Source organism: Hemicordylus capensis, chromosome 1 (assembly GCF_027244095.1).
Source record: "Hemicordylus capensis ecotype Gifberg chromosome 1, rHemCap1.1.pri, whole genome shotgun sequence".
Taxonomy (NCBI): Eukaryota; Metazoa; Chordata; class Lepidosauria; order Squamata; family Cordylidae; genus Hemicordylus; species Hemicordylus capensis.
Genome location: NC_069657.1, coordinates 67,268,517 through 67,295,386, shown reverse-complemented (window position 1 = coordinate 67,295,386; position 26,870 = coordinate 67,268,517). Strand labels below are relative to the sequence as shown.

The 26,870-nt window shown below is 44.4% G+C and overlaps 1 protein-coding gene and 1 long non-coding RNA gene across 24 annotated transcripts in view; one reads left to right on the top strand and one right to left on the bottom strand.

The window, feature by feature from the left end:
* The window catches only part of RYR3 (ryanodine receptor 3), a 644,727-nt gene that overhangs the window by 195,410 nt on the left and 422,447 nt on the right, over nt 1-26,870 (bottom strand). For all 23 annotated transcript variants that reach the window (XM_053280309.1, XM_053280347.1, XM_053280383.1 and 20 more), the window contains 3 exons: nt 16,964-17,079; nt 13,623-13,690; nt 9,003-9,124 (listed from right to left, as the gene is read on the bottom strand). In XM_053280309.1, the coding sequence (XP_053136284.1) occupies nt 9,003-9,124; nt 13,623-13,690; nt 16,964-17,079 (306 nt within the window). The remainder of the gene's footprint in view (nt 1-9,002; nt 9,125-13,622; nt 13,691-16,963; nt 17,080-26,870) is intronic.
* Nucleotides 20,440-25,534, top strand: LOC128338341 (uncharacterized). The gene is made up of 3 exons (XR_008312583.1): nt 20,440-20,538; nt 21,874-21,932; nt 25,104-25,534. It is a non-coding gene; the product is annotated as an uncharacterized LOC128338341 (long non-coding RNA).

Below are 26,870 nucleotides of genomic sequence, written 5' to 3'. Positions count from 1 at the left end.
CATCCAATTTGTAGATAAACCCAAACCTGGGAGAGATAGCCAACATCTCAAAAGATAGGAATAAAATTCAAAATTCCTTGATGGAACTGAAAATTAGACAGATGGACAGAAAACTGGACCAACAGTCCAGTTGCTGGAGTAATCACCTGGGTTACTGAATAGGTTTTTGGAGGAAGGCACATCATGCATTCTGGCACAAATTTGCTTAAGTTTGATAACAGGAGGGAGGAAACTAGGTACAAAGGTTCACGAAACCTGGAGTGTATTGAAGTGCAAGGCGGCTTTCATTCCTTCCCTTTTGTCTCTTGTCAACTCTAATTGGGTCTGTTCTGCATTTCTCTCTGCCTGTGCTCTAATGCAATCAGAGAGCGGCATTTCCTTCAGTCCCTTCCAGCCATTTGCAAATGACCTGACAGGCACCTAGAGAGACACATTGCCAGAATGACCTTTTCCCGGAATGTAGCCATTGTTTCTCTTCCAAATAGGCTAAGGGAAGAAAATGGATGAAAGCTAAGTTTAAAAGGTACCACAAGAAGTGACATAGCAAGCTTGGCTAGCAACATACTCAAAAAATGCAAGCTTACCACCATTTCCTTATTGTTTTGGCCAGATTTTATTCCCCTGTCCAGACGCCCACACATTAAACAATTTTTGAAAACCCAATTTTATTAGTTCACTAGTGTTTCAGGCCCGTTGTGATAACGGGCGCTAGTAGGGGAGAGTTCCCCCCCCGCCCCACTTCCTCTGGCCTCCCCCCCCCCCACGCCCTCCCAGCTGGCCGAGACTTCCTTACCCAGAGCAGCCCGCGACAGTCGGGCGATCAAAAATCCATTTTTTGCGAAGAAGAGAGGAGCTCCGGAACAGAGCTCCTCTCTGTGCTAAGCCAATGCCCAAACTGCTGCTATGGACGCAAAGGACGCAAAGGACGCTTTGCCGCCGCCTCGGCCAGTCTCCTCCTTCCCCGCATTCCCGGCTTCTTCGGGGCGGCCGCTTCTGGCCGCCCAAGATGGCCACCGGGTGCCGGCCGTCATGTCTCCCTTGCCCTGTTCTGTGCCTGCGCTTCGCGCAGGCGCAGAACAGGGCAGGGAGACACGAACACACGCTTGGTGCCCGTCCACGGACGGACACCAAGCGTTTTATTAGAGAGGATGTGCAGTAGGATAGTGATATGGTCTGGGGAGCAAAAGCAGTAGATTATCCTTACAGTTTTTTTCAATGTCCTGTCAGGATATGAGATTCCTCATCCAGCTTCATAGTTGGATGATCACCTCAAAAGATGCAATTCCATAGGTGAAAGTTCAGTCCAGTGATCTTCAGTTGTTTCCATGTTTGCTCTGATGTGTGATGGCTAACATGCTTTTTGACTTTACTTTGGCTTAAGTGGGGGAAATTAGTTCAGTTTGGGTACCAAAATGCATACAACTGTGTTGTTTTATAATGTAGCCAGGAAGCTGGCTGCAGATAAAGACAGAGGCAATGTTATGGAATCAAGAAGGGAGCAATGGAATCAGGACAGGTTTCTTGGGAAACAAAAGTTAAGTTGGAATTAGAAATCCACAAGATAAAACAACAGTAGACTATCTTCTAAAGAACAAAGACAGGGTTCCTGGCTATGGGATGCTTTTCCTTAAATATGCAGACTTGAGAAGATCCTAGGGACAGAGAGAGAGATGAAGGGCGATAGACAAAAGGAAAAAGGATAGAGTTAAAAACATATATATCTGTCTTAGGCTAGTCTGCAAATCTGGAGAGTGAGGACAACATAGTTGCTGACATCTTTGGAAGGATGGCCAAACCTGGTCTTGGCCAAGCATGAGAACTGCAGGGAGCTGCATGGCTCCTGGTGGCAGTGTGGCAGAAATCCAACTTAGAGACCCGCCACTTAGCTAGTGTTAAGGGTGCAAGGGCATCATTAACTCAGGCTTAGTGCTTGCGTGGTACATTGTAGGAGTCCCAGGAGCCAGGAAATGTCCCAACCCACACACCTCCACAATGCCAGGGGAAACAGTGGACCATCTGGGCTCAAAGGATCACATGCCCTGACCTTCTCAGCCCTGGTAGCCAGATTGTCTGTGGAGAAGATGAGTTTCTGCTTCGTTCCCCACTGCCTGCCGCCAAGTCCTTCTCACTGATCGTGAGAAAGGGCTCAGTGACTGTCATAAAACCAAAAAAAGAATTGCCTAAATATAGTGGAAATCCCTGCACCTAACTAGCTAAGCTAACTAAGGAAGAAAGAGAGCAAAGCCTCTGAGAGCAATAGGAGCACTGATATTTTTAGTGGGTGCAGGAGAAAAACTTAAAGGATTCCTCCACCTAGCTGAAGTTTCAGAAGATTCTGGAACTCCTGCCTCCTTGAAGTGAATGAGAGGAGTCACCCATTGAGGAATGTCTCCATCCAATGAGTGAGAAGCCATTAGCAATAAAAAGCATGTGATGGAATTGTAAAGGCTAGATCGTACTATGCAAGCTTATTTAATATTTTAACAGTTTCACAGACAGAAGCAGAAAATGATGATTAGAAATGAGTTATTTGCATCTTACCAAAATATTTGATAGTATGTCTTTTAATATTGAATGTTAGAAATGAAATCAAAGTGTCTTGGCTGAAACATATGGAATCTGAAAACTAGCTAAAAAGTATAAGCATTCACACAGTACAACGTCACTGAAAATCAATTTTAACTAAAAGGTCTTATTTAATATCTTAATTATATAGAATTGAGAGTAACAATTACATTAATATGGAATGTGTTACAATTTAAAGCAAAAACGGAAAATATGGAACAAGGAGCAATCCGATTAGAGAAATAATGCAAAAGAAAAATGTATGGGTCATAATCAGAAAACCATGATTACAAAAATGGTTTTAGCTCTTTGTAACTGCTCCCAAAGATTGTGATGGTATCTGGCCATACATGCCATAAAAGTGGCTATATGAATAGCTGTCAAATAAAAATGGTGTCCTATGTTGTCAGACTTATTTATTTATTTTATTTATTGTTAAATTTATACCCGTCCTTTCATTAAGAAAATCCCAAGGCGACTCACAATAAAATTTAAAAACAAGATTATAAAAAAGACACATTAAAATACTGAACTAAAAAATATAAAACAAATCTGATTTTTAAAAAAAATTAAATTAAAACACAAGCATAGAAACAGTACAAAATACAAGAAGCGGCAGTGGAGACAATCATATACACGCCTGGGTAAAAAGCCATGATTTGGCATGTTTTACCATGTCCCCAGCAAATGATGCAGGGGAAGAGGAACCCAGATACTTCACTCCAGATACTTCACTCCACACTCATGTTGAAAACCACTATGAGATCTTAAAGCTGCCTCACACTCTTTGTGGGGGTAGCACAGATCCCCTACAATGCCAACACCTATCATAGTAAAACATCACTGGAGGTTGATAATGCTGGAAGTCATACTGCACACGATGAAATTAACCTCAATATTCATCTTCTTTCTGAACTCACAAAAATGAAACCAGCTTTCTGGTTTTCTCTGCCACTTCTCCTAAGATATTTGGAATGGCCATTGGCAGTAATTTGGCTTTTCTCAAAACACAATGAAGGGGAGTTTGATAGCTGTGTTGTCTACTGTGAGTGATTTGCAATTGCGGGAACTGGGGACGGGGGAGGGGACACAGAGTTCAGTTAGGGTTCCAGCTATCATTACTTCTCATCTCCAAGCACTGAGCAAAATGCCATCTGAATCCAACCAAAAGCCAAGTGAGGGGGCTGGAAAGAGAAGGAATGGCCTCCCTCCTGCCTCAGGGGATCCGCTAGCACTGCCTCTGTGGAGCAAGAGGAGGAGGGGGGAGCATGCAAGATGCTGGTTCTGCATCACTAGGCAGTGTGTGATCACTGCTGTGGGGGGAGTTGGAGAACACCAGAGAAAATGCAAGTTTCCTGCAAAAGATTCAGTGGGGGAACAGCTGCTTCTTCCCACAAAAGTCTCTGAGCTCTAAAGAATAGATCTTTGTCCAGCTGGGATGCACACCTGTGCTGACTTCTCAACTCACAAGCAGAAAGTTCCTTCATGAAGCTTCTTCCTCATCCTCCCCCCCTCCCCCCTCCTCTCCCCAGTCTCATTCTGCTCCCGTTGCAGTAGCACAGGTAGAGAGAGGCAGAAAGAGAGAAAGCTGCACAAAAGCTTCAATGAATTTCAGCAGCCCCATCTCTTCATGGCAAGCCACCTGGGATGACTGCTTCTTAACCTTCTGGTGCCCGCTCTTCTGGCAAGAAGGTGCTGTGGTTCATTCCCACGGTGAGGGGGAGCCCAGAAACAAGAGCAGCACCAGTAACTAACCAGTGCCTAGCTAAGCGTCATATCACCTCCCATGCCTTTCAAAAAAGAGCCCCCACACACACACCAAGAATGTGGCAGCAGTCCTCACAAGCATGGAATGGAAGCAAATACACATGCAGCCCATCATACAACTGCATCTTGCAAATTCAGACTCAATAACAACACACATGATGCCAGGCTTGGATCCCTGTCTTCTGCTCCCCCCGCCCCTGCTGTCCTGCCACATCTCAGGTCCCTCAGGGGTTCACTCTCCTCCCCCTTCTCTGTCCAGTGTGGCCATCACAAAAAGGAAAGCAAGCAGCCCTAAAATGCCCAGAGCTCCCCATGCCCCCGCCCCAGCGACTGCGTAGTGACGGGGGGACTGATTGTATTGTAGGGACGTGTGGACTGGCTGTCTTCTGCTGTGGACCTCCTTTGCAGACCACGGTCCATTGGTCCAGCAGCAGCAGCAGCAAAACCTCCAACGCTGATCTTCTGCTCCTCCTCCATAGCTGTCAAACTCTCTCACTTTCCTCCTCTCTGATGTGATTTGTGATTGGTTGGAGGAAAAACCCAGTCTAAGCCAGTGGGAATGCACAGGAAAAAGATCTGCCAGGGATTGCGGAGAGTAGCCGAACAGGCGCGTAACAATGATAGGGCAAGGGGAGACAGTTGTCTGGGGGCCCCACTGCCTGGAGGGGCACCCCAGAGGCACCTCATGTGACTCCCCATTGCCCCCTGCCCAGCCCCATAGCCCCTCAGCCACTTGCCCTCTTCGCCGTCTCTCCTGCTTGTTCTGCTGGCCCGCAATCCAAGCAGCAGACAAGCTGCAAAGAGCTCCTTTTCTCCCGCCTCTCAGCTGATCGGCGGGTGGGCGGGGCTTCCAGGGAGGCCTCCGTGTAGGCCGCAGTGAAGCCTGAACTCGAGTAGGGCCCAAGCCAGCCAGGAAGGAGGAGGCAGCCAGAGTGTTCTCTGCAGCAGAAGACCCCTTGCTGCCCTGCTTAACCCAGACCAGCATTTGCCAGGTAGAGTGTGAACTCCTTTTTGTGGTTACCTTCCCCCCCCCTATATAGGGATCTGCTTGCCATAGGGCTTGGATATGGGGGGGGGGAGGGACCGAGAAGTCTCTGAATATTTATTTTGAAACAGCTTGGAAAATTTGCTGACTTAAAAAAAACTATCTAAAAAGTCCTATAAGTGGCTTGTTTCATGGCAGAAAATTGCAAAAACTTCTGGAACAGTATTTTATTAATTTTATTTATTCATTCATTCATTTGTAAATGCACTTATGTTCAAGTTGTTTTGCAACCCAGAAGGTCTGAGTGAGAACTGTGAAGCATGTGTGGTGCTTTTATTTTATTTTTCTTGTGTGTGAACTGCTCCCCAATAACTTGCAGGGACTTCAGGGTAAATCTGGCCAACATGTGAATGCAGCACCTCCATTCCAGAGGAGATGTGTCTTAAAGGGCTTTAAAAACCTCCTGTGAAAAACCTCCTGCAATCAAACTTGACTGAATTTGTTCAGAATTCTGGGAAAACAAACATAGGTTCACCCTGCATGGTTGAAAGTCTCCTTTGCTAATCTGCAGCGAGGGGCCCATTTTAATAATTCATCTTTCTAGTGTGTTCTAGGCATTAAAAGTAATACAAATGTATAGTACTCAATGTATATCACTATATATTGTGATGTGTGTGTGTATTCAGTGAAATGTATTTGCAGGCAGCATACCTATTTTGGAATATCAGACTTAAATCCTTGGGGGCCTGGGGTGTGCGGAGGCCCTGGACTTTGGGGGGGGGGCCCATTTTAAAATCTTGTCTCTGGGCCCACTCCAACCTTGCTACGCCCCTGTAGCCGAACCTATGTGAACTGTCCCTTTAAATCCCCAAATCAAACATCTTGCAGATTCGCTCTTCAGATACTCCAGGGGCATGAAGGCATGTGTGAATAACTCCCTGGGTGAGTGAAAATGGAAGCATCACTCTTCTCCAAGCTGACACCACTCAGAGCAGATAGCTCTAAACACTGAAATGCAGATCAGATGAATAGCTCTAGTAGCAGAGCTGATAAACTGTAAGAGTAGCCCAGAGAAAACCTGCTCTGCTCCTTGGCAGTTCTGCTTGGTGTCCCTCACCTTGCCACACCTCTGAGTGCTTTGAAACAATTATTCTATTATAATACAACTCTGCTCATGAGAAATTAATGTGCAGTGCTTCATGCCTGTAAAGTTGCAAGAGAGTAAAGGAGGGATGGACTCAAACCTGCCTCTCAATCTTTCAATAAAAAGTAGGCTGGTATGGACATAGCCTTAATACTAATTTACTATAGTTGACCAAAAATTCTCAGAAACAGAATTTAAAATTATCTTGTGTTGAATTCTGCAAGCCACCGTGCAGAATTTAGCAACACTACATGTCAAGATTGGGTTCTGATTAGCCAAAATATGATGTATACAAAATCCATCCAGATGTTGAGTACTCATAACAATATATAAGTAGTTTAATGTTCTATGATATATGAAAAGCCATCCATGAAACCAAAAGGGGATTTTTAAAAACCCTATAGAAACAGTGTGGATTGCAGTGCTTGCTGGACTGGTTCTGTGTGCAGATGCCCTCATAAATGTTGAGTGCTGTCAGCTTTTAGTGCCCAAAAGGATATCAGGTTTTTTCACCAGAAAGACTGGCCGCAACTGAAAATCAACAAACAACACCAAATCAAACGCAGAAGTGTGTCTCTGGATATGGATATATTATTAGTCCTGCCTATAACACCTGAAGTTCCTACTACAGATCATTCCAGCCTACCAAACTGGCACTAATTTTAAGTTTTTTCCTGGCCTGCAGGTGAGTGTGGAGTCATTATCTAATATGTGGTACTGTATGTGCATTCATGCAGCCCCCTAATGATGCAGCAGGGAAGCAACTTGCCTAGAGAGCAGGAGGCTGTTGGTTCGAATCCCCACTGGTGTGTTTCCCAGAGTATGGTAAACTCCTATATCGGGCAGCAGCTATAGGAAGGTGCTGAAAGGCATCATCTCCTACCATGTGGGAGAAGGCAACAGTAAACCACTCCTGTATTCTACCAAGAAAACCACATGGCTCTGTGGTCACCAGGAGTCGACACTGACTCAACGGCACAACCAACCTATGTGCATTCATAATTATGATGCAAACTGTTCTAGCAAGAACTGATCTGCATACTTTCATTTCACCATCCCTACAACTAGACTAAATTTGGTCCAAATTGGTTAGACAGTTCACAAGTTAGGTTAACTTGCACCTCAAATGTTCATGCATCTGCCATCTTGAATCAGGCTGGATGACATCATTACAAACTACATCCTTGAACCATCCCTATATGTTCCTATACCTGTAGCAAATTTGGTTCAAATTAGTTAGCTGGTCCACAAGTTACCATAGTCTCACCTCAAATGTCCGCGTGTCAGCCATCTTAAATTCGGGTGGATGACATCACAAATTATGCCTATGTGTCCCTACAACTGTAACAAATTTCATTCAAATCGGTCAGGCGGTTCACAAGTTAGCTCACTGGCTAACATTTACATGTCTGCCAACTTGAATTGGGGTGGAGGGGCGGGGAGAGCAGAAGACCCCAATATCACAAACTATGCTGTTGAGGTGTCCCTACAACTGTACCCTCTTTGGTTCATACTGGCCCAGGCATTGCAAATTTGATGTGGGAGTGGGGGAAAACACACACAGATGGACACACACATGGGTGATCTCATAAACCTGCTGGAAGGTAAGCTAATCATATCACATACAATGAAATACAATTTTGTATTATAGTAGGTCTGCAGAATACTGGTCAATATCCAGAACAGTATATTACGAGTGCTTCCAACTTCCTGCGGCACACAATGTGAGCTGCCATAATACTGTGCATCTCCCTGAAGAGTGGGCATTTTTATGCAAGAACACAAATACTTTACGGAATTTGTCTATGCTCCAGCAATGTTCCAATAAAGTGGAAACATGTCACTTGAACCTCAGCAACATGTTTCTGGAGAGCCAGCTTGCTGTAGTGGCTAGAGTGCTGGACTAGGACCAGGGAGACCCAAGTTCAAATCCCCATTCAGCCATAATACTAGCTGGGTGACTCTGGGCCAGTCACTTCTCTCTCAGCCTAGCCTACTTCACAGGGTTGTTGTGAAAGAGAAACTTAAGTATGTAGTACACCGCTCTGGGCTCCTTGGAGGAAGAGCGGGATATAAATGTAGTAATAATAATAATGGTGATGATGATGATGATGACGATGATGATGACGATGATGTGCAGAAGAGCTCCAGAAAGTAATTGCACTATTATGCAAAAGTGCTCACACTTCGGGGAAAGCATGCAACAGTGTAGGAGTTAACACTGTGTGCTGCCAGATGTTAGGAATGCTGGTTGTATGCTGCCCTGGATGTTGGCCACTGATTCAGTATTTGATCAACCAATGCAAATAAATTAAGTTAGTACAAATATCATTTATTGGGAATATCTATTTTGGATACACAAAACAGTTTTAGCCCTGTATTAATCTGTTAGTACATGCATGCATTTCCCTTACTCTGCTTGAGACATGAATGAATTGGCTGGAGTAATATGGGAATGAAACAAACATTTTAAAGTATGCTATTAGTTTCATTATATCATTAAATGTACAATATCATAGTTTGTCTCTTAATACTACATACCTTGCTACCATTTCTTTTTCTTTATTTGAAGCATATCCACTACTGCTGAGTGGCTTAGTTGGGGAGGAGAGGAAGTACAGGCAATGATTGGTAAAGTACTGGTCAACTAATGGTAGCAGAACCTAGGAAATACAGATAAAATAATCATGTATACAAGTTCAAGCATGACTGAGGGAAAAACAGGTCTAGTGAAGGAGAAAATTAACTCCTAGGTTATTCAGATTGTTAGGGGCTGGAGTTTCTCCAAGTGCACTGCTGGATCTGGAAAAGCCATTTCAGAGTTAATGTCTCTAAACCCTATGATCTTGATCCCAACCCCAACCCCCATGTAGCTGCTATTTAAGTTTTTAAAAAAACACACAAAAAACCATGTAGGGTGAAACCATGTTTTTAACATCATGTGTACTTTGGCTATAAAGTAGGGGCCATTTTCAGGGAGGAGGAAATGAGGAGCAAGTCTCCTGATAACAGGTGGCAAAGTGAAAGAGGGGAGGGAAAAGGACTCCTCACCATAGCATGGCCTGATTTCCCTAACTAGCCTGTAGCTTGATGCCAATGAAATGAATGCTGAAGACAAATATGTATCTGTATTCAAAGAACAATGACACATCATGCATCTCCCCAATGGCTCCTTCAATATTCTTGAACCCTCTCCCCAACACCATAATAAGCATTTTGCTAGTCCTCTAATATAAAGTATCTGCTCAGTATAACATACCACAAGCACTCTGACAGGGCAGGTTCCTGCTCTTCAGACCACTGCTTCCCCCACCCCCACCCCGTTCTATTGACCAACCACACTTTTCTGCCTCCCACATCCCCAACCATACAGCTCCTCCTGGTCTTAAGAACTGTGAAGTTTCTTCAGAGCCTCTTCTCAGGTTATTCCTTTCTTGCATGATTTTTTCCCCCTCCTCTGTGTCACATTCTTCCTGCAAATAGAATTCAGGCCTAGGGTCCAAGCTGCCCAGCTAGCATTGGAGCAAGGGTCCTGGACATGACGGCTGAAACAGCAGAGGAGCTGCCCACAAGGTAGCTAAGGCTGCATGGAGCTGAACAAGGATAAAATGTTGCACCAGCACCAGCCAGAGATTGCAGGTAGCAACTGACTGTATTATTATAGTAGGCCTTGCTGCCCCACCCATTTTGATACATCAGTGGAGATCCTGGAAACACTTGTTGAATCTTGTTCTCAGAAGTAGAGCATAATTGTAACATGCTGCCAGGTGAGTACTCTTCCTTCTATTAATAATAATTTTAATTATTGCCATTTGGAATATTTATATACTTCTTTTCAACAAAACAGTTCACAAAGCAGTTTACATAGGAAAAGGAATCAAGAAGGTTCCGTGTTGCAAAGGGGCTCACAGTCTAAAAAGAAACACAAGGAAAGATGGCTTCAATTTACGTTTGCCATTGTCTTTGTTCTGTGGGCGAGTCTGAGGAGTTGAGTGGTATAGAGGAACTGAGGCATGTGAAAGGGGTGTACGTCTACTGGGTTGTACCTACTACCTTTGTACAGAGTTCCCACTCGCAGGAACCTACAACTAGTCCCAACATTAATACTGCATTAGTGCTTACACTTATGCCTGCTGCTAGGCTTGTACATTTTGATTAGGCAACAAAATGTTTTGTGTCCGAAAATGGCATTTTCGGACATTTTGTATACAAATCAAAATGAAAAAATTAAAAACAATTTTTTTTGTATACAAATCGAAATGACCCTATTTTGGAGCCGAAGTTTTGTTTTGTTCTTCGGAGCTTTGGTATCTGACTGCAGCAACTAGGGAGGCAGTGAGTGTCTGTCAAGAAGAGATTAGCAGAAGATAAGATATGCAAAAAGCAGGCACAGCATCCCTGAGGAAGCTCATTTCCTTGGAATGTGTTCTATTGTGATGCAATTATGTGCTAAGAAATTCTGATTGCCAGCTCTAAAAAACAATGCCCTGTTTCCACTCTGTCTGGGTTGATTGCTTTGAGGGTGGAGGGGGGGAGTTTGTTTCAATTCATTAAGTTACTTGCTTGCTTCCCTTTCTGGCTGCCTCATTCAAGAGAGACAGAGAAAGAACTAAGTTTGCATTGCATGTCTAAATTCAAGTTTCCATGATGCCATGCTTGCCTTGCTACTTGCCTGAGCCCAGCATACTGCTCCCTATTTAGTTACCATGTATGTGTGGACAGTATATAATGCAATTCAAATGCCTGCCTGCCTAAGATAGTTCATTGTTCTGCTGCCTCTGTGTGATCCTGCTTTGGAAACTGGTTCTTTGTAAAGCTCTGCTATTGTTGTTGATGTGTTGAAAAAAATTTCTGTGGATGAGAACTGCTTGCTTGGCAGAGGAGGGAGTGTAGGGCACACTTGATGCTGCTGTTAGCCGTAGTTTGCTGCAGCAGTAGAGTGTGGGCTTGGGGGTTGCAGTAGTGGAGCGTGGGCTTGGGGGTTACAGCAGTGGAGCGTGAGCTTGGGGGAGTGAGGGGTTGTTGAAGTTTGTGTGTCTTTGTGGCAGATTTGGGGCAGAAAGGTGTCTGCTGGGGCAGGACAGTGGGTTGGGTGGAAGTGCCCCAAGGGGTGCCTGCCACAACCGAGACTCCCATGGAACTGGCCCAAGGGCTGCTTTCTTAGGAATTGTTGAAGTTGGAGTGTCTTTGGGGCAGAAAGGGGTCTGCTGGGGCAGAACAGTGGGTTGGGTGGAAGTGCCCCAAGGAGTGCCTGCCACAACTCAGACTCCCCTGGAATTGGGCTAAGGTCTGATTTTTAAGTGTATGTCTTTGGGGCAAAAAGAGGTCTGCTGGGGCAAAACAGTGGGTTGGGAGGAAGTGCCCCATGGGGAGCAGTGGGTTGGGAGGAAGTGCCCTGCCACCACCCAGATTTCAAAGGAATTGATCAAAGGTTTGATTTTTTGTGATTTGGGGAAGTTTGAGTGTCTTTAAGCTTTCCCCCCATAGGGAATAATGGTGGTTTCAGCAGCCCCATAACTGCACTGGGGGGCACTGGTGTGGTGCTGAGCAAGTGGTGGTGTAGTGCACAGAGGGTGCCAACCACTCCCCTGGATTGCTAACTCATTGGGGTACTGGGCTTTGTTGTTTCTGAGGTGTTGAGTTTAGATTCTCTGGTAGCAAATGAGATTTTTTAATGAAAAACCATGAATCCACTTTCATATGCTACCAGAGAATCTACTCTCAGAACACCTCTAGAACAACAAAACCCTGTACATAATGGGTTGGCAACCCATGTGGGTGGTTGGCACCCTATGTGCACTACAGCCCCACTTGCTCTGAGCTACCCCAGTACCCCTCAAGTGGAGTTATGGGACTGCAGAAACCTCCATTATACCCTACGAGGAAAATCAGAAAGACGCGTAACTTCATTAATTCTTTAAAAATCAGCCCTTTGCCAAATTCCTCTGAAAAAATTGTGGTAGCTTCCTTGTACCAACTGGGCACTACCACCAACCACACTCCACTCTGGACCACCCCACGCCCCCGTGTGAAGCTCTACTTTTCCTGAAACCTCCATCATACCCTATGGGAAAAATCTGAAAGATGCTCAAACTTCAAAAATTCCCCAAAAATCAGCCGTTTGCCCAATTCTTTTGAAATTTTTGTGGTAGCTTCCACTCATTGGGCAATATAAACCTCACCCACTCTTTTGACCATGTGACCCATTTTTAAATCTGAATTAATTCAGATTCAGATTCAGATTAATTCAGATACAAAACAAAACTGGGGTAATTCGGAAGGCTTAATTTTGGACAAAATTCAAAATGAAGTTGATTAGGATTTGGTACAAATCGAAACAGAAAAAATACAAAACGCGCAACCCTACCTGCTGCACTAAGGTATAAAACCTCTGAATAATAATATACAGAAATGCTGATTCCTACAAACAAAAACTGCGAACACAATTTACTAATTTGTGGTGTAATTTCAGAAATTGTGAAGCTAGCGGATTGGGAAATTAATCATGTGCTCCATAAATTAGTATTACTTTTTATTCATCCTAAAGGAACCATCCTGCCCTTTAACTTGATTACTATATCACTTTTAATGTAGACAAATATTTTTCACAAATGGTGCCTCCGAGCAGTATTTTGGAAGGTTCACCCTGGCAGTGAAAATCAGATGCTTCACTGTAGTTAAAGTTATCACATTAACATACATGGCATTCTTGCATTTCTGGGTGGGTTCAAACAAACATCCTCCTCTCCACATGAGGAGGACGGGGCAGTGGCAAGAATGCACCCGCCCCAACATCACTCAAGTATGTGTCGATGCAATCTCAGGATGTTCTGTAATCATGTGTGAGGGGTGGTCGTCCAGATCACCTCTCACATATGTGTTCCAAAACCTTGTTTAAACAAGCTTTTGAATTATTCCCTCTCACACACATCAGCACATCCTTGAGTGATATTGGGGTGAGCACTGCACCCCTCGTGTGCAGAGGCACAGTTTATATTAACAACGCTCACACACAATTAGAGGATGTGTGCAGATTGCATCGGCATTACTTGAGTGACGTCAGGGTGGGCACCACACCCCTCCTTACATGTAGAGGAGGATGTTCATCTGAACCCACCTTGAAAATTAAAAGTAGATTCTTTGAAGTAAAATAATACTCACTTTGGCAAAGAATTTAATTTCTTGGTCATGTGGGGATTTCTCAGTTTTTCCACTGGTAACAATGGCTTCTGCAGAGAAACAATGCAAAAGGTAAATAACACTGGCAAGCACATCATTTTGTAAGATTACGGGCTTCTGAAATATCCTAAACAATTTTAATTTTTAAGAATGCAACTATGTTCTGTGTAGCAGGCAACCTTGTGCTCCTCATGGATTTATTCTTATGTACGACTAGACACATTTTGTGTAGTGTCTAACACATTTCTGAAGTGTGAAATAATATTTTATGCAGTGGACATATGAGGCTTAATAGGAGCCAGATTGTTTCCTAAAAAGAAATAGATCAGGAAGAGGAAAAAGGTAAATAAGAAGAAAATGAATACTTTTTCTTTTCAGTCTTCATAATTTTATACTAATAGTTTGGCAAGGGTTCTTAATCTGGGTTCCATGGAGTAGGTTCATGTTCTATGACATCTGCATACAAATAAGTTCCATTCAGCAAAGTCCCTGGCAGCTTCGGATAAGTTTATTAGTTGCAAGTGCTACCTGTTTCTATTGATCCGAAGTAGAGATCAAAGAGTAATTACCCTTAATAATCACACTGTGAATTGCCCCGTGTCAGTTTGTATTCCTGCAGGAGGCATTTATTTAACTAATTATTTCCACTCATAGTCAGACCAACATGGTGCTGGCAGAACAATATTTTCTGTTGCAAAAGTGGAGGAGGGCTCTTGGTGCATGGGTTACTTATTTATTTACTAAATTTATACCCCATAACCACAGAATTATAAATGTTGCTCATATCACTAATTGAAGTGGAGAAACACAGAAGCATATCCAAAGTAGTTCCAAAATATCACCAGTAAAGTTGACATGTGATGCTGCCACCTAAAGATTGGGGTTGAGAAAAATCTGGTCAGACCTTCCATCTCCACTTGCTTGAAATCCACCAACCACCGATGAGAAGCAGAAGTAAAAGTAGAGCTGTAAAATGATCCTTTAGGCTTGATAGAAGGACAAAAACAGGTTGCTCACCTGTAACTGATGATCTGGTAGAGATCCGTCGACATCCATAAGAATGGGGTTCTGCGCCTGCGCAGGGACCATGCAGTAGCTATGCCGAAGCTTGTCAAGGCATCCTAGCCCCTCCCCAATGCCCTGAGCATGCTATTTAAAAGTGGGCAGGATGCATGTTCCTCATTTTTTAGACGACTGCCATGGAGGACGACCATCCAGTTGAGCATGTGAGTTTTCGTGATCAACGGAGAGCGTTATCAGTGGACGCCAAAAGCTCTGGCCTGCACACACAGATACACACACAGAAGGACTTTTTCTCCTCAGCTACTACGTTTCGTCAGAACAGTAGTCAAGTTCGTTCCAAGATAGTCAGAGATAGTTATAGGCACATCAGCCGTTCCAAGGTAGAAAACCGAGGGAGGGTCATCAGCCGGTCTGTGTCCAAAGATCGTAAATTGCAAAAACATGTGTCTAAAGCCCAAGTCAATAGCCAAATAGGTTGCACCATAAGATCAGTCCACTAAGTAGCAAAATAGTGAAAGAACTCACAAAAACTCACAGAAAAAACAGGAGCAACTTCCCGACTAGCTGCAGACCGAGGTCCAAATACAATGGTGGTCGGAAAAGAACTGAGGAACGTGCATCCTGCCTGCCTTTAAAAAGCATGCTCAGGGCGTGGGGGTGGGGCTAGGACACCTCAATAAGCTTCGGCATACCCACCGCATGATCCCTGCGCAGGTGCACAACGCCATTCTTATGGATCTCGATGGATCTCGATCCAGATCAAGAACTGTATTTGCATTTTTAAAAGAACTAAGGATAAAAACCTTATGTGCTTTTAGGAATTGTAGTTGTGGACTTTGTTAGCATCTTTGAGACTGAAGGCCAGAATGCAAGATAAAAATAATAATAATAGCAACACTGGCCAAGAGGAGAATTGATCTAGGAGTGGGGAATTAGCCTAATTTGGATGGGAATGCATTCCCTCTGAAAGACCAGGTGCACAGCTGGAGGATACTCTTGGTCTCGGCTCTACTCTTGGAACAACAGGCAGCAGCTAAAGCCAAGAGTGTCTTTGCACAGCTTCAGCTTGTGCGCCAGCTGCAGCCTTCTTGGAAACAGCAGATCAGGCTATGGTCACCCATGCTTTAGTAGTATCTCTATTAGATTATTGCAATGCATTCTAAATGAGACTGCCCTTGAAAAGCATTTGGAAACTACAAATGCTGCAAAACACTGCAGTCAAATGACCGGGTCTCATGATCAGTGAGACCCGGTTTCGTCTGGTGAGCAAGAAGAGCGGGCTAAGCCCGCTCTCCTCGCTCACGAGCGGGCAGGGACCCCTGGGCGGCGGGATCGGCCGCCCACATGATGGCCAGCTCCGAGACGGAACCGGGGGTGGGGGGAGCGGGGACCGCGCGGCCCCCTCAAGCCCCAGTATGCCCCGCGTGAATGCGCAGAGCATACTGGAGAGACCCCCGAGCCGGGATGCTGCTTTTAAGCCTCTCGGCCGGGGGGCTACTCATGATCGCAAAAAGCAGGTTTGCAGGAGCACTCGCTACGCAAACCTGCTTTTTGCCAGGGGTTCTTGAGCAGGTTAGCCGCTCCAGAACCACCAGGCTCGGCTGCGAGCCCAGTGGTTCTGACAACCAACAAAAATCGGGCTACCCTCTGCTAGCCCGATTTTTGTTGGTTGTGAGAATAGCCCCAAAGTGTTGTTGGGGGCTTTCAGATTGGAGCATATTACTCCAATTCTTTTTGAATTACAGTGGCTTCCTATCTATTTCAGGGTTCAATTCAAGGTGCTGGACATTACTTTTTAAAGCCTATACTGTTTGGGCCTCAAGTTCCTGAAGGACCACTTACTGCCAAATGATTCTGCCTGCCCATGGAAAACTTCTGGACAGGCTCTGTTTGCCTTTGTTGATGAAGGCACAACTAGTGTGCAGGTGGGACAGAGCCTTTTCAGGTGCAGTCCCCCAGGCTTTGGAACTTCCTGTCACAGGGAGTTTATAATGCTCTGTCCTTGCCAGTCTTCAAGATGATATTAAATCATCTGTTCTCCCAGGCTTTTTATAATTGACTGGAGGAAACCTCAGTAGGTTATGTTTTATATGCTGTATTTGATTGCTTTCTGTTCTGGTTTTATGATGTTCTCATTTTATGATGTGTGTTTTGTGAATTTTAATTTTGATTTTAAGGTTTTGTGTTAGCCACCTTCGGGCTATCACAAAAGGTCGAGCATGACTTGAAAAATATAAATAAATAGTAACATAATTAGTGAAAAACATTATCTGTAGCCTAAAAACACTGGAGAAACTCACCTAAATGTGCAATGAATTCTTGAGCAGAGTCAACATATTTTAGTATCTTCTTCAGAAATTTATAGGCAAACCTCTTTTCCATTGACGAAGCATCCAACTCCACATAATTTAAACCTCTAGGAGGAAAAAAAAGAATAGTATGCTTACTATAACTTCTGGATTTTAGTGCTTTAAAGGTAAAGTGTGCTGTTGAATCAGTGTCGACTCATGGCAACCACAGAGCCCTGTGGTTGTCTTTGGTAGAATATAGGAGAGGTTCACCACTGCCATCTCCTGCACAGTATGAGATGTTGCCTTTCAGCATCTTCCTATATAGCTGCTGCCTGATATAGGTGTTTCCCATAGTCTGGGAAACATACCAGCGAGGATTCAAACAGGCAACCTCTGGCTTGCTAGTCAAGTCATTTCCCTGCTGCGCCATTAGGTGGCTGTTTTTAATACTTTAAGACAGGCTAAATTGTCATACATTATGTGTTTCTTTCAAATATTCTTTCAAAATAACTGTTTTTATAGTAGCAATTTCAAAGCAGGAAAACTAATAATTTAAAATGTATTTTTATTGAATATCTTTTGCCATTAATGAAATGCTCACTTATTTGGCCAGTTGTATTAGAAATATGCTACAAGAGTGTACAGAGGACATAATCTATTGGTTAGTAGAGAGAAGAGGCTGATTGACCAGTGCTGAGATTCCTATAAAATGTTTGGCTGGCTCTTCTTAAAATATCTTTCTCCTAGTTGGAACTTTTCTAACAAAGCAAATTTATGTATAGTAAAACTACTGTATTTGAAACCAACATGAACATACATCTTTTTTCCAGTTACAGATAGATTTCCAGTGAGTACAAATCTTAATATCTCTGTGTGGGGCTTAAAGTAGAATGGAGACCAGTATGTCAGAAATTATATTCTATTTTTGTTTTAACTCTGATGTACTGTATTGTGAATTAGGAGTAAGGGTAGGGAGAATAGAGAAGCACATCCTCTGATACAAGGAGGAACTTTGCTCAATATGAAGTCTCAAAGTCTTTGGGTTTTTCTATTTTGTGAACACTAGTTTGGCAAATGTCTTCCATTTCTGGGTAACTTTCTCAGGCAACTTTTAAGGAGTGTCAAGTAAACATATTTCCTAAGATATGTCTGTTGCAGGAGAAAAATAGGTTGCTTACCTGTAACAGATAATCTCTCTCGTGATCCATGTTCACTCACAACTGGGTCTTCTACACCTGCGCAGTAGCTCTGCAAAGGAATCTCTAGCATTGATAGGCACTCTCCGGCATTTTGAGGCATGAGGGAGCGCCCGGTAAAATGGGCAGGAGAGCACCTCTATCTTCAGTTCCTGATTCAGCTGCTGCGTCAAGACTGACAGTAAGATGTGAAGAAGATGCCAAGGAGACAGGTATGACAGGTAAGAGCAAGACATTGTGGATGTACGCTAGCAGTGGGGACAGTCAGGTGGGTGTTGTGAGTGAACATGGATCACCAGAGAGATCACCTGTTCCAGGTAAGCAATCTTTTATCTCTAAAGTGATCCATGTTCCCATGGATCCCATGATCCATGTTCCCTCACAACTGGGTGAGTGACTAGCTCCAGATGGAGGTGGGTGCTAGTGTGTTCAGAGTACTTTCTTGAGCACCGCCCAACCAAAATTCACAGATCTACAGCATGTTGCCGGTCCAATGACCACATGGCAGCTTTACATATGTCAGTCATGCTGATGCTGGACATGTGGGCTGCAGAAGTGGCCCTGGCCCTGGTGGAATGAACCTTCTCACTCTGACCCTTGTCAGAGGCTGAACTCCCTGTTGCTTGTTGCAAAAGAAAATGAGTTCCATGAGCCAGTTGGAGGGTGTTTGTCAGGAAAATGCAGAGCCCTTGTTGAGACTCGAGTAGGAGATGAACAGCTTGTTGAAGCGGCGAAAGGATTTCATGCAGTCCAAGTAGTAAAGGAGGCACCTATGAATGTCCAGAGAGTGCATGGAGTGCAACTTCCAGAGACACTGAAGGGTTAACAAAAAAGTTAGGTAAAATGATGTCCTAGTTGATGTGGAAGTCAGTGACCACTTTAGGATGGAAGTCAGGACAAAGCACCACTCTATCTGGATAGAATTTGGTAAACAGTGAATCAGCCCTTAGGGCAGAGAGCTCATTGACCCACCTGGCTGACATAATGGCAATGAGATAGGTAGTCTTGAGTGAAAGAAGTTTCAAGTTATATGAGAGTAAGGGTTTGAAGGGTGCCTCTGTGAGAAAAGAAAGCGTGAGAGATAGGCTCCACAGTTCAACCGGCTCCCTTACTGGAGAGGGTATAATTTGTTTATGCCCTTCAGAAAATGCTTAGAGTCTAGGTGGACAAAGACTGATCTGCCATCCTGCCCTGGGTGGCATGCTGAGATAGGCACAAGGTGCACTTTCAGAGATGTATTTGACAGACCCAGCCTTTATAGGGAGATCAAGTATAGAAGGATGTGCTTGACTGATGCAGAGGAGGAGTCAAAGCCCTTGAGTGAGGCATGGGACGTGAAGCGTTACCACATATAAATGTAACTTTTCCTGGTGGAAGCCTCTAATTTAGCCTCGACACCATCAAGTTGAGTGTGACAAGAGCGTGGTGGAGGACTTGACTGGCTTCCCGAGAGAGCAGGTCCTTTCTGTATGTGAGATGATGATGCTGGCCCTTGGACAGATTCAGAAACATCAGAAACCAGGGTCGCCTTGGCCAAATTGGGGAGATTAGAATGCAGTGGGTCCGTACTTAGATGATTTTGCCCACTACCTTGGATAGCAAAGGGAAGGGCAGGAACAGGTAAACTAGGTCTTCCATCCAGGGTATTTGAAAAGTATCTCCCAGGGACCTCTGGCCGATTCCCACCCTGGAACAATGCAAAGTATCATCTTTTCTGGGTGGCAAAGAAATCTACTTTGGGTATCCCCCAGAGACTGAACACATCCCAAAGAACCATCTTGTTCAGTTCCCATTCGTAGAGCACTGAGAGAGTCAGTTCCCTGCTTAGAGAGTCTGTGAGGGTGTTGTACACCTCTTTTATGTAGAGAGCTATTGAGTGGATGCCATTAGTCAGGCACCACTCCCAGAGCTATAGGGCCAGATTGTTTAAGAACTTTGATACTGTGCCATCCTGATGATTTATATATGTGATGGTTATCATGTTGTCTAGATGTATTTAGATCACTCAGCCTCGTAGGACAAGGAGAAATGATTTCAGTGCCAGAAAAACTGCTAGGAATTTGAGGAAGTTTATATGGAGTTCCTGTTGCTGGTTTCACAGACCTTGAGACCACAAGTTGCAGCAGTGACCCCCCACCCAACCCTGTAGAGAGGCATCCATTGTTAACATGACTGGTGGAGTGTGTAGGTGAAAAGGCACCCCTTGAGAAAAGGAAGTTGACATGGTTCACCACTGCAGAGACTGGAGGACATTTAGCGGAGTTGTCAGCCACTTTGTTTCTTTGTCTAGGTTTGGGCCTAGATCTGCGAGGAGAGAGAGAGTAAACTGAACATCAGAATAGAAGGAAGATTCACTTTTCCCAGTCAGAAGCCAGTCATCCAAGATGGGTAAATAGAAATACCCTGAAGATGCAGGTGTGCAGTGACCGAAAAGATGCAGGGAGCTGTGGATAAGCCAAATGGTGGCACTCTGTATTGGTAGGCATGTGGGCCTAGGCAGAAACAAAGATACTGTTTGTGGTGAGGACATATTACAATATGAAAGTAAGCGTTCTTCAAGTCTAACATCACAAACCACTCTTCCTCAGATTATAATGGCTTGCAAGAAGATCATTCAGAGCTTGCTTATGGGCAGAAACTCATTAAGCTTCCTCAGGTCCATAATAGGGTGGAGGCCCCCATCATGTTTAGGGACTTGGAAGTACCTGGAGTAGAAACACCGTGCATAAACTCAGGTGCAATAGGCTCAATGACCCCTCTCTGTATCAGACTAACAATGTCCTCCTCCAAGATAGAAGTTGAATGGGTGTATTTTATGCCCATATACATGGGTAAAGAGTCAAATTCAAGAGCACAGCTGGAGGCAACTATGCTCAACACCTAGGTGTCTGTTGTTATTTAACACCAAGAGGGGAGGAAAAGTGCAAGGCAGACAGAGAGGTGTTGGGGGGTGGGTCAGGTACTTCCAAGACCTCACAATCAAAAACGCTGTTTGGCCTGGTCCTATTGCTGTGGCTGGTTCTGGCGTTGTTGGAAGGAGTGCCTTGAATAGAATTTAGAACCACACCTGAAATCTCTGTGATCCTGAGGCTTGGGCTGATAGTGTTGCTTACTGAAGGAGTGATACCTGTGTGATAAGGAGGATTGCTGGGTGGATGGAGCAAAGGTCATGGCAGTATAGAGCGAATTTTTGAGTTTCTCCATCTCACCCATGTCTTTAATGAAGAGAATTTCTCCATCAAAAACCAAATTTTCAATTGTGTCCTTCATGTTAGGCTCATATGGGGTTAAATGCATCCAAGCGTGATGCTGTAGAGAGATGGAGCCAGCCAGCACTTTTGACTCTGTTTCTGTCAGATCCTTGGCAATGCTAAGGTGTTGGCTGGTCAGGTCGGCAGACTTGGACAATGTGAACATATATTTGGTATGGAAAAAGGGAGGTCTGAGACATCTTTGAGACTGTCCTATAAGGAGTGCTGAAACTTGGCCATACAGGCCAAGTAGTTGGCAATCTTAAGGGATAAGCAGGAAGCAGAGTAAAACCTCTTGCCCACAGTGTCAAGCTTGCGGCCCTCTCTATCAACTATGGCAGAGTGCTTAGTAATGGACTTCAACTGGAATTCACAGTCAACAACCAGAAAGTTGGGAGCTGGGTGTTCAAAAAAGAATAGGCAAGGCAATTTTTTCACTCTGCACAAACTTCTTTCTTTCTTTCTGGCACAGTGAATGTAACAGGTGCCTCCCAAGCAGCTTTGGAAGCAGCAACCAGGAAGAACTGCCAGGTGAGCAGCAGTAGTGGAAGCAAAAAAATCATAAACTAGGTCCTTTACTTCAGTTGTGGATCCTTTAAGGCCAATGGTTTTTGCCATTTCAGCCACGTGGACTGGCTAGTCTCCTCGATAGGCAAGGCCGAAGGTGCAGAAGCCACCTGATCATCAGGAGATGTACCCAATGGGGTTTTAGTTATATCCGAGTCTCCCCCATATGAGTCTCCCCCATATTCATCTTCAGAGAAGGGAGGTTCGGAGGTAGGCAAAGTAGGATTCATAGGCTGAGGCAGTTCTTTGGGAGGCAAGGTTGGCTTGCTAGGTGCGTCACGTTCCCTAGACGGTGACTTAGGCACTGGAGTGGCATGTCTGCTGTGGTTCCCAGGAGTGGCAGGGTGCTTGAAACTGTCAGCTGGCTTTGGAGTTCTAGGTTCAGACAAGAGCCCCCTCAGCTTCATGGTTTCCCACCACTGATAATCTTTGAAATTGTAGGGCAGCCGGGAAAACCAAAAAATAAGTGTTCTCTGTGTCTGTAACACATGCAGAGGTGACCAGGGTCAAAGGCACCTGGAAAGCTCAAGCAGTTGAGGGGATGTGTGGGCAGGTGAGTTGCTGGATGATAGCACTCATTCCAAGGATTAACTGGCGAGCATGCAGGTGTTTGTTTCACTGGTGCAGCTGATGGGTCTTAGGAATAGAACCAGTATAATCATTATCCAGCCCCTCCGTTAATAGAAAACCTTTAAATGTTGCCATGGAAGGAACACTGGTTGTTGAGCCCAATAAAAATTCCAATCACCTCTTAGTCATGATAAAGACTGAAGGGGATATAAAGGTAAAGTGTGCCGTCAAGTTGATGTCGACTCCTGGTGACCACAGAGCCCTGTGGTTGTCTTTGGTAGAAAGAGGAGGAGTTTACCATTGCCATCTCCTGTGCAGTATGAGATGATGCCAAGCATCTTCCTATATCGCTGCTGCTCGATATAGGTGTTTCCCATAGTCTGGGAAACATACCAGTGGGGATTCAAACTGGCAGCCTCTGGCTTGCTAATCAAAACATTTCCCTGGGCGATCTCCCATTGTCGGCATCAGAGGCAGTAGCATCTTTGTCTGGGGAGTGGCCGGGTGTCGAGGACCACTGGAGAAGGTGGTCATGAAAGGACAGGTAAAAGGTGGCTTGCCGATATCACAGACACTGACGGTGCCGAAGGCTGGGTCGAGACCTGCATCAAAGGCTTCAGGTTCGGCGTCATCAATGTTGAGGCAATCTTCCTTGGCAAAGGGTCCAATGTCAGGGCCTTCAATGTTGAGTGCTTGGGATCAGCAGCATCTCTCACCGATGTTGAGCTCAATATTGGCTTCAATGAGTGGGTCTTTGTAGCTCTTGATGATGGTCAGAAAGACCCCTTAGGCTGGATGGTGGAAGGCATATGAGGCTTTGCAACAGCTGATCCTGACACCGACTTTGACGAAGACACGGCTGCACCTGACATCTCTTTGATGTTGACTCAGAGAAGCAGTGGCGCTTGTGATCAGGCTGGTCTCTAGAGGTTTAGGAGTCCTCATGTTTGCAACTTTTCTGGTGAATCCTTGCTGTGCTTGGAGGAGCTTGATGTCAGTGGCATCAGTGATGATGGACTTGGCCAGGGTGTCCTGGGGCAAAAAACATTTTTGTATAAAGCGGTTCTAAGCCTCAATTCTCTGCTCCTCCTTGACTGTTTATTGAAAGAAAGAAAGGTAGATTTTACAACTGCTGGTGTTGTTACCACTGGTGTGTTACCACTGCCCCTGGTGGCACAGTGGTAAAACTGCCGCCCTGTAACCAGAAGGTTACAAGTTCGATCCTGACCAGGGGCTCAAGGTTGACTCAGCCTTCCATCCTTCCGAGGTCGGTAAAATGAGTACCCAGAATGTTGGGGGCAATATGCTAAATCATTGTAAACCGCTTAGAGAGCTTCGGCTATAGAGCGGTATATAAATGTAAGTGTTATTGCTATTGCTATTGCTAGTGCTGTTGTGGCTTTCGCCGAGACATATTAGGCAGTCCTTATGTCTATCAGAAGACAGCAAGGTTCCTCTGCAGGACCTGTAGTGTTTAAAAGTTTGGGGTGAATCCATAATCAAAGTGAGGGATGGGCCGTGTTGTTACCATTTTTTTTTTTTTTTAGTAAAGTCATTAAGTTCAGGGACAAGGTGAACGGGGAGTTGTTAAGCACTCTAAGATAGGGTTGTGCACAAATCATTTTTTAAAATTTGATTTGTACCCAAATTGTATCGCCGCAGATTTGTTTTGGGTCGGAATCTGGCCAGTTAACACAGGGGTAATTTGCTTTGTCCACAAATCTCCCGAAACAGGTAGATTCGGGTACAAATCGTGTTGTGCCCAAATAGATTTTGCACAGACAGCAGGTGCAGGCAGTGATTATCTCAGCAGCAGGAAGTGGAGGGAATCTCTTCTCTTTTTCTCAATCAGGAAAGCAGGAACAAAAAGTAGAGAATCCACTCCAGGAAGCAGGCAAGCAGGGCAAAGCAAAGCTCCTCTGGCTCCCCCTCTCTCTCTTCTCCCACGAGGCAGAAAGGCAGAATGGTGGCTGCCTGCCTTCTTAAGTACATTTGAAAATCCCTCCTTTGAACTCTCCCCCACCCATGCCCCTTCTTTGACCCTTCCTCTAGCCAATATGTGTTCAGTCACCTATGTCAACACAAGATTTGAAAGGAAACAAGCCAATCTGGAACCGGGGGGGGGGGAATCACTAACTATTCGTTGCACACTGGAAGTCACCAATCTGAAGTTTGGGAGGGTGGGATTTTTTTTATTTTTTAAAAAAATCCTGACATGAAATGGAGACAGCAAGAGAGATCACCGCAAAATGGAGATCTGAATCTACAAATTTTTCAGGTCCAAAATCTGGGCGATTTGTTTTGTCCAAAATCGCCCCAAACAGGTAGATTTTGGTACAAATCATTTTCTACCCAAATCAATTTGCACATCCCTATTCCAAAGTCAAATGGAGAGGAATTAGGAATTAATCCAAGAGGAATCTGAGTGAATTGTCAAGGGCTGGTCCAAATGAAAAAAAAAAAAACGGGGAGGGGATACAACTAACCAATATGAGGTCCAAGAGAATAGCCAGAAAACAGGCTGAGTCAAGCCGAAAGTAAAATTCAAACAATATTTCTCCACAGGAACAGTGAGAGAAAATGGAGCAAGAACCTTTGTGTGGCAGTGAGAGCAGCAGACGAGAACGAACTGAAGAGGAAGGTGCTTTCCTGCCTATTTTACTGGGTGCTCCCTTGCACATCAGAATGCCGGAGAGCACAGATTGGAGCTAGAGATTCCTCCGCAGGGCTACTATGAAGGCACAGAAGATCCAGTAGAGAGGGAACATCAGATATCACATCAGAGATCAGAACTTCCCATTTCACTAAAAATATGTTGCTCCTGTGAATATTCAAGTGTTTCTAAGGATAAGCCCAATTTTGCCAATATTTGTGGGGCTGGTTTCTTAAAATTCTGTTCATTTCTGCCAAAGGAGTCCTATATTGTGGTCATCTAATCTGGAAATTCCCTCCAAAGTCATACAGAGTTTCATATGATCTATTCTTCTGTTCAGAATGCATATGAAACTTGGGACAAGAATATGCAGTAATTTAAAATAAGGTGTCCTTAGCATGCAAATGTGTAGGGTGGAGAAGTTATTCGAATGTACTATATCTACTCTTCTTGTTTTGACCCTATATAGAAGTTACATAAAGCGAACTATGGCCCATTGAAACTGAAAGAACAAGCTCCTTGCTCTTTTCCTATAGTTTGTCCTTTTATATCCTCTCTCTTTGTTTCATTTATTGTGCTTGCTGTTTTTAATCCTTATTTCTGTTATGCCCATTCCAGTGTTAAACAGATTAGAATATACTTTTCACTACTACTCTAAAATTCACTAGCCCCAAACCACAGATGTATACAGATTACACAATATTGCTGCACATGAGGATTTCTTCCATTCCCACCAGATGGCACTATCAGCTTCAACAGTACTGATCACTTATTTGGATAAAGGAAGGAAGAGTATTTTAAAAAATCCCTCAATGGGTGAACAGTGCTGTCAGAGCCATCAGCACTGAATAGCATTGAGTGGGCACACAAAAGGTTTGAGCCATGAATTATATTACAGGTGTTCATTGTCCCTTCCCCTTCAACCACAGCACCTGGGTTGTACATTCAAATTCAGATTTCATGTACCAGCATGATTCTGTAGGCGTATTAGTCCTCTTCTCAAACTTTTTCCTTCTTTCACTGCATACAGAAAACAAGAATGTGCACTGAACACAGGGAACAGGACTGTGCTGGCTGGCCCTGCCCTCTCTCCCTGATGCCAACACATATACTGGCCACTGCCACACACTCTAGCGGCTGCACATTTGGCATTTGTGAACAAAGGAGTGTACCCATACAACATGCCAGTGAAGACCCTGGATGATCAGGATTCCCTCTGGCATGTTGTGCACATGTATGCTGTCATAAATCTGTTGGCACGGCTGACCCAACAGGATTTATGATCCCTCCAGCTCTACTTCTGTGAGTCAAGATCAAAATTCTGTAGATAAGAGTAGTATCTTAGCTGCATGGACAAAAGCGAAGAATGACTGTCAAAGATAAAGTAGTATAAGCAAAATAAAGTCCCTTGAAACTAAACTAGGTACCCCCCTCTAATATACCCCCCTCTAATATATCTACCCCCCTCTAATATATCTGAGCAATAACTGAAACAAAGGCGCAAGGAAGGAACAGAACAAGGACAGGCTGAAACAAGAAAGGGTAGACAATTCTAAGTACGAGGAACACTGTCTGCGGAAGGCAACATTGCTGACAGTACCGTCTCAGGAACAGCATCCGCTTGATATAGGGCTCGAGATCATCGGCAGCCAATCAGGCTTTCCTGACTCAGCATTTCT